The 10,637-nt window shown below is 50.9% G+C and overlaps 1 protein-coding gene across 1 annotated transcript in view; it reads right to left on the bottom strand.

Annotated features, from left to right (window-relative positions):
• Positions 1–334: 334 nt before the first annotated feature.
• Positions 335–10,637, bottom strand: part of PARP12 (poly(ADP-ribose) polymerase family member 12) — a 37,885-nt gene continuing 27,582 nt past the window's right edge. The window contains exons 6-12 of the mRNA XM_044678229.1: positions 9,608–9,803; positions 8,351–8,471; positions 7,779–7,875; positions 6,118–6,193; positions 5,233–5,363; positions 2,823–2,974; positions 335–1,561 (exon numbers count right to left, since the gene is read on the bottom strand). Coding sequence (XP_044534164.1) covers positions 1,287–1,561; positions 2,823–2,974; positions 5,233–5,363; positions 6,118–6,193; positions 7,779–7,875; positions 8,351–8,471; positions 9,608–9,803 — 1,048 coding nt within the window. The 3' untranslated portion in view covers positions 335–1,286. The remainder of the gene's footprint in view (positions 1,562–2,822; positions 2,975–5,232; positions 5,364–6,117; positions 6,194–7,778; positions 7,876–8,350; positions 8,472–9,607; positions 9,804–10,637) is intronic.

Genomic DNA, 10,637 nt, shown 5'->3' with positions numbered 1-10,637 from the left:
GTGCATGCCGTATCTTCATGAAAGCGCTAAGCACTACCGCCTACATTCCACGGCCAGATACAGAAAGCACTGAGGAGATGCCTGATGTATTTTTTTTAAACTCTTACCTTCCATCTTGGAATCAAAACTAAGTGCAGGTTCCAAGGCAGAAGAGCGGAGGGGAGCCGTGCCCGGGGTCACCGCTAGGAAGTGTCTGAAGTCACAGCTGAACCCAGGCCTGGCTGGAGCGCCATCCGCTGAGCCACCCCACTGCCCCTGCCCGCTCTATTACTGAATGGCCCCCATTGCGGAGGACACGGGAGTAACGGAGGCCAATGACTGGAGTCACTCTCCATTGGGAGATGAACATCCTTTTATTTCCATATTCATTCGTGACGTACATTCACATGTAAAATTTGTACTGGACAGGATGGCTCCCTCCTCCCCGGCAAGAAGGCGGAAGGACAAAGTGGCTTAGTCGGAAGTCAGTGCTTACAAATGGCTTGTCTACACCGCAGAGCAGCAATTAACTTTCTAAAAATCCTCCCGACAATGTCAGTCCCAGAGAATTCTTTATGGGGTTTCTGCTCGGACTGATACAGGACACAAAAGCGCCCTGAGCTTCCCTGCTGGGGAGCCAGGCTTGGCCAGTAGAGCTCCAGGTGCTACTGACCATAATTTAACGACTACGAAGAGGACGAAGGCGGATGCGAAAGGACTGGATTTGGCCTAAGGAAAAGCCAGGCAGTTCTTGGCAGGGGGAGGCCCGTGTGCGACGCTGCCCACTTTGCCGGTCTAAGTTGATTTCTCGCTTAGCGTTTTGAGCTGCTCTGTTTAAGGGACTATCACAAGGCGAGCTTGGTAAGGCAGAAAAGGGGCGATTTGGAAATGAAGGTGATATAAAAACAAGATATCATTAAAAGATTTTCTTTTTTTTTTTTAAGTTAGTGCAATTCTGCTATCAAGACATAAGAATCCCTAACTAGGGATTCTTAACAAAAACTTGGCAGTTAAAAGTGGAAAAAATAGGTTTGGCTATCACATGTATCCTCATGATAAACCATAGATTACTCTGCTGTGGATGTTATAATTCGGTAAGGAGAAGTCAACAATCTATGAGAAAAACTCTCCTTTAGCAAAAAGTCATATGGAAGCCTGTGCAAAACAGGACATTAAAACTTTTTTAAGAATTTTTTTCAAAAACAATGCAATTGGCTCTTTCTCCACGTGAGGGAAAGGCCAAGAGAAGCAGAGAAAGGTCCTGTCCCAAAGCCTTTGTTTCGACGGCACTGCTAGAAGAGGCCACCTTAGACACTCCTCAGGGCGGGCATGTACCAGATGAGATATTCGGGGTAAATCTGCTGCTTCTCGAAGATCACAAAGATGGAAGGGTCGCTGAGGCTGTTCACGCAGCTGTTGTAGAAGACGTTTCTTTGGCCTTCTTTGGGAGGGGGCCGAAGATAGGTGGAGCTGCCCCTGGTATAGTCTCCCACCAGAACCCGGGCCAAGAACATGGGCTGCGATCCCTGGTTGGGCTTGCTGTAGTGGTGGGAATAGGCGGCGTCGCGAGCAAAGTAGCTTCCTGTAAAAGAGACACACCGGCCGGAGGCCGTGTTACTGGCGGTTAGACACTCCCCCTCGGGCGTCAGCAGGCCCGGGCGGGCACGGAGGGGCGGCTGAGGGGATGGTGGCAGGCCCCCCCCACCCCCCACCCCCCGCTCCTCCTCAGCCCCTGTCTCTCTCCTCTCTCTATTTCCCTATTCCTTTTCTTTTTCTCTGATCATCCCTAAAACCTGCAGAATCTGTAAATGGGATTTCAAAGGCTACACACTAGCTGAAAAGCTAGTTTACAGAATTCTTCAGCCCTATATCAAACCGGCCTGACTGCCAAAATGAGCCTTGGTTTAAAAGAGCTGCCAGACATCATAATGCGGATAAAAGCATGCCATTTTCCATGTGCTTATTTGGTTCTGTGTTTGGGAGTTTTGGTTTTATAAGATTGCTCACTTAAAAAAATGAATGTTATGGAAATACATTTTGCATGAGAATACATGAATAACAGATCAAATCACCTGCCAGCACCAAGAGGGGAAAGAGAGGGAGGGAGGGGGATAAGTTCAATCAAATGACTTAGGAAAACTTGTGTGGAAATTTGTTATTACATGTAATTGGTAAAAAAACAAACCAAAAAAAAAACCATAAAAATCTTTAAAAATAAAGTGAAAGGGGCAGCTGGGTAGCTCAGTGGATTGAGAGCCAGGCCTAGAGACGGGAGGTCCTCGGTTCAAATCTGGCCTCAGACACTTCCCAGCTGTGTGACCCTGGGCAAGTCACTTGACCCCCATTGCCCACCCTTACCACTCTTCCATCTATGAGCCAATACACAGAAGTTATGGGTTTAAAAAAATGTAAAAAAAATTAAAAAGATAAAGTGAGAGTTGCCAAAGCCACAGAAGGAGGTCCGGCTTATGTAAACCACAGCTGAGGTGTGCACATATGTGTGACCCCACACGTGTGTATGACGTGTGGCCTGGCTCCGGACGAGCAGGAGAGGCGTCTGGTCTCTTTCTCCGGTCCTTCTCCATCTGATGGCCGTGCCTCTTCAAGCCAGCGCTGGAGCAGCCACTCCCTCCAGGACACTGCTGGGCGCCTGGGCACACAGCTGCACTGAGACCTGTCCCTTCACGTGATCTAGCCCGTGGGCCCCCCAAGGGCCGGGGCAGCCGCCCCCACCGACCCGGACTAGAAGACGCTCCGCCGAGCTCAGGACGAGCGAGGCGCCCCGCCAAGCACCACCACGCGTCCCGGAGGGCTTAAACGCTAATTTCTACGTTTTAACCTACCTTTGCCATAGCTAGTGCCATGAAGACCACAGATCCTCCAGTCAAAATTCTGATGGCAGATGGCATCGACGTACTCGGGGCTGGTACCGTGAAACAGTAACTTCTCCTCCACTTCCTGCCCCCCGTTACTTTTCTTCATCTGGACTTTCTGCCTGTGACGAGGAGAGGACAATGTGGGGCCCGTGCAGCGCCTTCTTCAGGAACCCCAAAGACCACCAAATCCATTTAGAGAATCCTGCGGGTGCCGAGTCTTTCCTCCCCATCCCAGGGCTTCCCTGTCATCCGAGGGTCAGGGAGGAATCGGGGCCCCTGCGCTGCCCATCAGCTCCCAGGTCTGGGCCCTCTTTGGTAGTTAGCCTGACTCCCCTTCAGTTCTCTGTGGGCAGAAAGAATCCCTCCCCAGGCAAGATCAAGCCGCTTCGGGCTGTGCATCAAGAAGTTCCTTTATTGTAGCAATCCAGGTATACATTAATCTCGATATTATTTTAAGAGGGCTCAAAAAATGACTCTTGTATTGCTTATGATTGATTTCTGTAACCTTGAGTTGAACTGAACCTCAACCTGGCCAAACTCGTAGCCCTTCCCTAACGCTACACTGGCAGCGGCTCAGTTATCTCAGGCTCCTGCCTTACCTTCAACAACCAGCATTTGTCTCAAGACCTCAGGCCTCGTGGACTCCTGAGCTAGATGTCTGCTCTACCTCTTATTTCAGGTTCCAACAGTTTGTACCTCCTGATGACTGCGTATGTATCAGACCACTCGGCTCTCCCCGTCCCCCCATCTACGGTTGTAACCCCAATAAAAGTAGCTCTAGGACAGTTGAGAAGGAAGCTCTTGACCATCAGCGCTCTGAACCATCTAAGCTCTCTACCACCAGAGCTTACTCGCTGTCTGTCTACCTTATCCCGAAACTTCCTATGTCTGCGTGTCTTTATTCTCGCCTTATGTTCTCTTTCCACTAGTTTTTGACCCGCTACCCATTTTCACTCAGTCCTTGGTTCCCCTTTCTGAGTGTCCAACCCACTAGGAATCTTCGTGGACCTGCTGGACGGCTTCGTCATCATCTCGGAAGGGACAAGCCCTTGACGAAGAAGTCTGTTTTTCCTCCCACTGTCAGGCCCAAATAGGACGCTCTCTTCTCTCCTCTCTTATCTCTCTCTAAAAATTTAATATTTAATCTTTTCCCAATTACACATAATGACCATTTTTAATATACATTTTCCGCTATTATGAAATCCAAATCGTGTCCCTCCCCTCTTCCCTGAGATGCTATGCAATTTGATGTGGGTTACAGACGTGAGATCGTACCAAATGTATTTCATATTAGGAACGTGAGACTACGTTTAAAACCCCCACATAAAAGCACGGCACCTCCTCTCAAGGAGAGAGGCCACAGCCACACGCCTGCGCCTGCTTAGGTTTCTGGTGACCATCGAGGTGGCTCTTCTCTCTGGAATGCGATTCAGAACTCTTCCAAGGCTGCGAGACTCTCCAAAAAGAGCCGCGCCACACGCCACCGTCTGTAAGTCTCCGGCACCAGGTCGGGCACGTAGCGGAGACCCAACACTTACTCGTCCGCCAGGCCTCCTCGAAGGTCCACAGGAGGCCTGTGCACAAGGGCTCCCTTCCGCTGGGCTAGCCCCGACAGGAAAATAACCCACCGACGCACCAAGTGGGCAGGCTGGGGGAAGATTTACTCTTTTGCCCATAAGGAATAGAGCAAAAAGCCAACCACTTTTGACCACAGAACCTTAGTATCCTCCTATCTTATTCCTCATGATTATTATGCAATTTACGACTACATAAACTAATCCATCCCATAAGGATGAATGTCAGAAACCACTGGTGTTGGGAGAAGCTGGGTAGCTCAGTGGATGGAGAGTCAGGCCTAGAGACGGGAGGTCCGGGGTTCAAATCTGGCTTCAGACACTTCCCAGCTGTGTGACCCTGGGCAAGTCACTTCACCCCCATGGCCTAGCCCTTACTGCTCTTTGCCTTGGAGCCAGTATACGGTATTGATTCTAAGGCGGAAGCGGAAGGTAAGGGTTTAAAAAAAAAGGAAAAAGGAACCCTCCCTGTGCCCACGAGGCGTGGGTCACGGCCTTGGCCTTGAATGGCGCCTCTCCGACTATTCAGGCCGTGCCTTGTAGTAACTGAGTAGAGCTTCGGTGACTGGCGACACCGGCCCCAAAGAAAAATGCCCCCAAGCACAGAAAGCGTCCTCCGGACACTCTCAGGGGAGCGACCCGCACAACGTCCTCTCTCAGCCGGACTCCCAGACAAGGCTCCCCCCGTCGAGCCGTGTGCCCGGAGGCCCCCGCAGTACCGGGTCACGGCGCTGCCTCAGCGTCAGGCCCCAGCTCGCACCGGCTATTTTTGGTCATTTCTTGGTAGGTTCTGTCACACGTACCACTGATACACTTCCCAGAGCGACGGGTTCTGGATTCTCTGGATCTTCTGAATGGTGTAATTGGGCAGCGTACGGAAAAACTGGTTTTGGACTGACTTATATTCTTCAGAAGAGGAGGGAAGGGAGATGGACTAAAAGAGACAAAAACAGGACAAAGGAGCAGAGCCCTTAGTAGCCCCAAACACAAGGAAGAAGGGACGAGGAGAAAAGAGCAGGAGCCGTGCGGGCAGACAGACAGATGGACGTGCCTGCTGCGGGGGTGACACGCTTCATCTCTCACGTGCTGCCCCGTCCTCTCCCGAGGAGCCTTTCCCTCGGAGGCGCGCTGGGCTACCTCGCGGCCCCTCGGGCTTCCTTCCTCCCCCCCTCCCCCCACAGGACCCCTTGGCCGGCCCAAGGCTGCCCCCTCGCCAAGTTCTGCAAGAACAGGCGGGTACAGAGCACGAGGCACCCAGCGAGGTAAGGCTCACAGCCCCGTCCTGAGGACGGAACGAAGGCAAGGCTGGAAGCCGCCCGGCTAGTAGGCGTTGGAGGCAGCGTCGGAGGCAGATAGATCTGAGCCCGGATCTCTCAACACGCTTCACTTTACCAAGTGGCTGATCCTTCACAAGAACAATGGTCAGCGCAGCTGAGTGGCTCAGCCAACAGAGGCTAGAGACAGGAGGTCCTGGGTTCAAATCCTGCCTCTTCCTCGCTGGGTGCCCCTGGGTCGTAGCCCCCATTGCCTCGCCCTTAGCACTCTTCTGCCTTGGCACCCATATGCAGCACTGATTCTAAGACGGAAAGAATGGGGTTTTTTAAAAAGAAAAATGAAGGGCTGGACCTGGGGCTCTTTGGGGTGCTTTCTGGCTCCAATTCAGGTAATGAGCCGCTCGCGTTCTATACCTTAAATCCCAGGTCAGGCAAGGCAGACGTATCCCAGTAAGATGGAATGTCCTTCGGGACGTGTAATTTGTCACCGCTGCAATAACAGAAAGGAAAGAGCATCGCCTCATTTTCAGTATCTCGGACTCAGCAACAGCAATGCCACGGCAACTCGCCGCGACTCTCTGGTGCCCCGACGGCCACCCCAGCCCTCCCACCTAAAGGAAGGAGGCTGGGGGTGCGGAAGACAAGCATTCGAAGGGCAGAGGGGGGCTCCGTGGAGACAGCATCAGGCTGAAGTCAGGCTGGAGGACTCCCAGCTGACCTCAGACCCTTCTGAGCTCTGTGACCCTAGGCAAGTCACTTAGCCCTGTTCCTCAGCTTGCCCTTCTGTCTTAGAGTTTGTGACCAGGACAGAACGGGCAATAATAATAATAATTCTAAATATCTTTTATCTTCAGAGGTTCATAGGGTTTAAGGCTAAGAAGAATTTTAAAAGGTCATCTAGGGGACAGCTAGGTCCTCAGTGTTTTGACAGCCAGGCCTAGAGAAGGGAAGTCCTGGGTTCAAATCTGGCCTCAGACCCTTTCTAGCTGTATGATCTTGGACAAGTCATTTGACCCCCACTGCCTAGCCCTTACTGCTCTTTTGCCTTGGTACCAATATACAAATATTTATTCTAAGATGGAAGATAACCAACTCTTATAAAAGTAGAATAACTTGCCCAAGGATACACATATCTCACTATGAAATCATGTGGTAACTAGATGTAACATTTGATTATTTTCATCAATATTGGTGATATAGAAGATTCAAAATAGCAAATATTTTTACAATCCTACAATTCCTACAATCATTCTTACTTTGCTTTGCTTTGGAATGCTTTTTTTTTCCTTTCCCAACAAATCTACTTTCCTAATGATGTCTGATTTGAGTTGACGTTATAACTATGCAGTATTCCCTAGAAACACACCAAGAGAAAGAAGGGATATGAGACTGTAGTCAAGAAACCAGATGAGGATTTAAAATCTCCCCCAGATAATCTCCATATGGATAATTTAGAGATGACATAGTGAAATGAAGCCGCCCTACCCTAGTCAGACGGGGCTCAGGATCTCATAGCTCAAGGGGGTCAAGCCCTGAAAATCCCACAGTTGTCATGCCATTTTCTGGGGTGGAAGAAAGTCATTTACTAAAGTTGCTCCCTGGATTGCTCAAATATTCTTCTATCTGGAGTTATTTTTCAGTTTTTGCTAGAATGGATGTGGGGGAGCTGGGCTGCCTGCTGCTGCTATTCAGATCATCTGGTCAGAAGGTGGTTGCCAACTTTTTTTTTGGAGCATGAGACCCCCTTAATAAGAATTTAAAAAACTTTGTTGAAACCCCATATAGAACACTTTTAACCATGAACTGAGAAAATCCATGACAAAAATAACTACTATGAATTTGGTCATGCTTTTTTAAATGAATAATAGTATCTACACACACTTGAAAATGGTAAAATATGTATGTGAGATAAATGAGTTATGTTTGATAACATGGATCTATTTTGTTGGTGCTAAATAAACACAGTAAGGTAGGATGTTACCAGATATTTTGGGCTAATCTCAATATCAACCAAAGTCTGGATTGGGGCCACAGTGGATCTCCACCCTGAGACAGGTCATTCCGAGACAGCTTACCAGCTCCGCTTTATCTTCACGTCCTCTGGAGATACATACTTCGGCCTCCGACGGACGCTTCTGACCGTGCCAATGTCCAAGTTTTTCTGAGTCATGGCTGAAAAACAATAGTTAGCTTTTACACAGCCAGTGAGAGCTGACCAACCTGAACTTGTTGAGCTAACGGTGCGCAGGATGGTCAGATTTTTTTTTTTTTTTTTTTAAGAAATGCAATTAGAAAGAGCTACCAAAGAGGAGTGATCCAGGTAAGCTGGTTCAGAAGGCCTCAGTCTCCGGTGTGGTGGGGACTTAGCCTTTATTCATTTATCCCCAATTCCTGGAGGACCCCCCCTGCCCCCCCCAGAGAGGAGAAAGATCATCTCCTCCTGCCACAAGCCTTGCCTCACCCCCGTCTGTCCCAGCAAGAGCGTCCAGCTCGCCTTAACAGGGAGGCCACGTCAGGGAGGACAGGATCCTGCACGCATCCGGTCCCCGAGTCTCTCAGCATATCCCTCCTGAGCACTCCCCGAATGGCTGCGTCTACCCTGCCGGCCGTGCGGACCCCAGACGCCAAGGAGTGCTCGGGCCAGTACCTTTGAAATCCAACTCGTAGCGGTACTTTCCGGCGGAGAAGAGGAGGACGGGGGACTCCTGGCTCAGATAGGCCTTCTCCACATCAGCGCTGCTCACCGTGGCTATGTGGTGCTCCATCCCCTGCGGGGCAGAACACAAAAAGGCCATTTCATATGGCCCACCCCAGAGGGAAGGGGCTCAGGGAAGGTCTCCCAGCTCAAGCACAGGACTCCGAGCGAGTCAGAAGGGAGAGAGGGGAGGCCAGAATGCTGGATGATGGGCGGTCCATGGCTGCTGACTGGCGGATGGCAAGAACTGGCCCGTTTAATTTCGCTTCTCCCTCCCTCTCTGACCTTCCTTCTCCGTCTCCCTGAAGAGCTCATTATGATTTAAGTTGCGTTTATCCAAGATCTTGACCAATCGGCCCTATTCTGTCTGTCTGAGGCTTCTCTCTTTGGACACAGGGCCCACATGGGAAGACTCGGCTGCAATGTCACCTCGGGCATTTCCTAGCGCTAGGACCCAGGCCAAGCCCCTGGGCCTCTCTTGAGTCTCAGTTTCCTCACCAAATAAAAGGGTAAAATGGGTGGCTACGCCCCGAACTGCATGATCTGGGAACGGAGGCCAAGGCTTCTTTTGACCTCGTCCCCGGGCAGCGGCCGCTCCCTCAGCTCTGATTTGGACCTTCATAGGAAAGATCAGATCTCACTCCACTCGAGTTCCAAATTCCTCGGTCGTGCTGAGATTTTACTGGCCCAAATACCTCTTGAAACAAGCGAGCTTGTTCATCCAGACAGCATTTTCTCAGCTCCCCAAAGAGCGCCAGCTAGAAGAGACTTCAGAAGGTTTCCCCCGAGGCCGGCCGCTTATGGATGGGGAGACTGAGCCTCTGCCCAAGGAAGGCCTCGCTCAAGCTTCTAGGAGGACACGACTCCTCGGGGGGACTGGAAGCGGGGCCTCGGGCTCTGAAGTCTCTTCTTTCCACAGCGTCCCTTAGTATTTACAAATTAAGCCCGCCTAGCCTTGGTTTCTCATTCCTTATTTTTTTAAATCCTGACCTTCTGAGAGAAGAATGAAGGGCAAAGTGACCCCCTAAGAGTCTCCCAGTTCTCTCACTCTAGCTATATGGGGAGGGGGGTAGAAACCATTTTTCACAATTATTTTCTGACATTCTGAATTCTGCTTCTCTCCTTGCCCCCATCCGCCCCCCCTCCCCTACACAAAGGAGCTGGGAAGCCCCGGCGGCCTGCAGACCCGAGTCTGGACCCTCCCCTCACCTTCACTCCGTACTCCTGCCACAGGCTGGCCTCTTTCTCCCAGTACCAGAGCCAGTCGGTGGTGAGGATGAAGTGTGGGGGCTTGAGCACGGACGAGACCGTGGAGAGGCGCCGGACCTTGTACGGGCCGATCCTCATGCTGTCGAACGGGAGGGAGGCGGAGAAGCCGGCGAAGTTGGCAAAGGGGGAGATGCACCTGGGGGAGAAAGGAAGGGCTTCAGGAGCCCGGCCCCCGCGACAAGGACGGCGGGCAGCCTGGGCAAGGGAACATGGGGCCCTGGCTGGCTCTGGGCACAGGCGTTAGGAAGGAGAAATCCCACTGACAGGAGAGACTCGGGACGACTCCACCAGAGCTGGGACGGCGTTTGCCAAGGGGAAAAAGGATTTCTCACTTCAATAACACATCCCACACACATAACGTCCTCGTTACAAATATTTACTACCTTCCACGGGGAACCTAGTGGGGGCAGTGGATAGAGTCCCAGGATTAGAGAGAGAAGACCCAAGGTCAAGTCTGCCCTCAGACACTTGCCAGCTGTGAGGCACTTCACCCCTGGTTGCCTCAGTTTTCCCATATATAAAATGAGTTGGAAAAGGACATGGCAAACCACTCCAGGGTCTTTGCCATGAAAACCCTAAATAGGGCCATGAAAAGTCAAACATGACAGAAACTGAACAACTTACTCATCAGGCCCCCTCGAAGATCTTTACTTAAAATTGCTTTTTAAACCAGATCTGGGGTTTCAGTGGTAGGAGAAGAGCTCCCAACCAAGTCCTCCTCCTATACCAACACAGTGTCGCCATGGCTCTTCAGTGAAGAGTTTCCTGGAAAACTAAGGGATGAAGTGGCTTGCTCAGGGTCTCACAGAGGTAGGACTGGAACCCAGGGAGGGTCGGTAATTTATCTACTACCCCCTGGCACCTCTCTTGGCAATGCTTGTTAAGCATTCATGTTCCTACATAGTTTTTCTTTTTTCCCAAACCCTTACCTTCTGTCTTAGTATCAATTCTAAGACAGATCTATATGGGA

This window comes from Gracilinanus agilis, chromosome 5, assembly GCF_016433145.1.
Source record: "Gracilinanus agilis isolate LMUSP501 chromosome 5, AgileGrace, whole genome shotgun sequence".
Classification (NCBI taxonomy): domain Eukaryota; kingdom Metazoa; phylum Chordata; class Mammalia; order Didelphimorphia; family Didelphidae; genus Gracilinanus; species Gracilinanus agilis.
The sequence above is the reverse complement of the archived record's forward strand: the minus strand, read 5'-3'. Positions and strand labels throughout refer to the sequence as shown.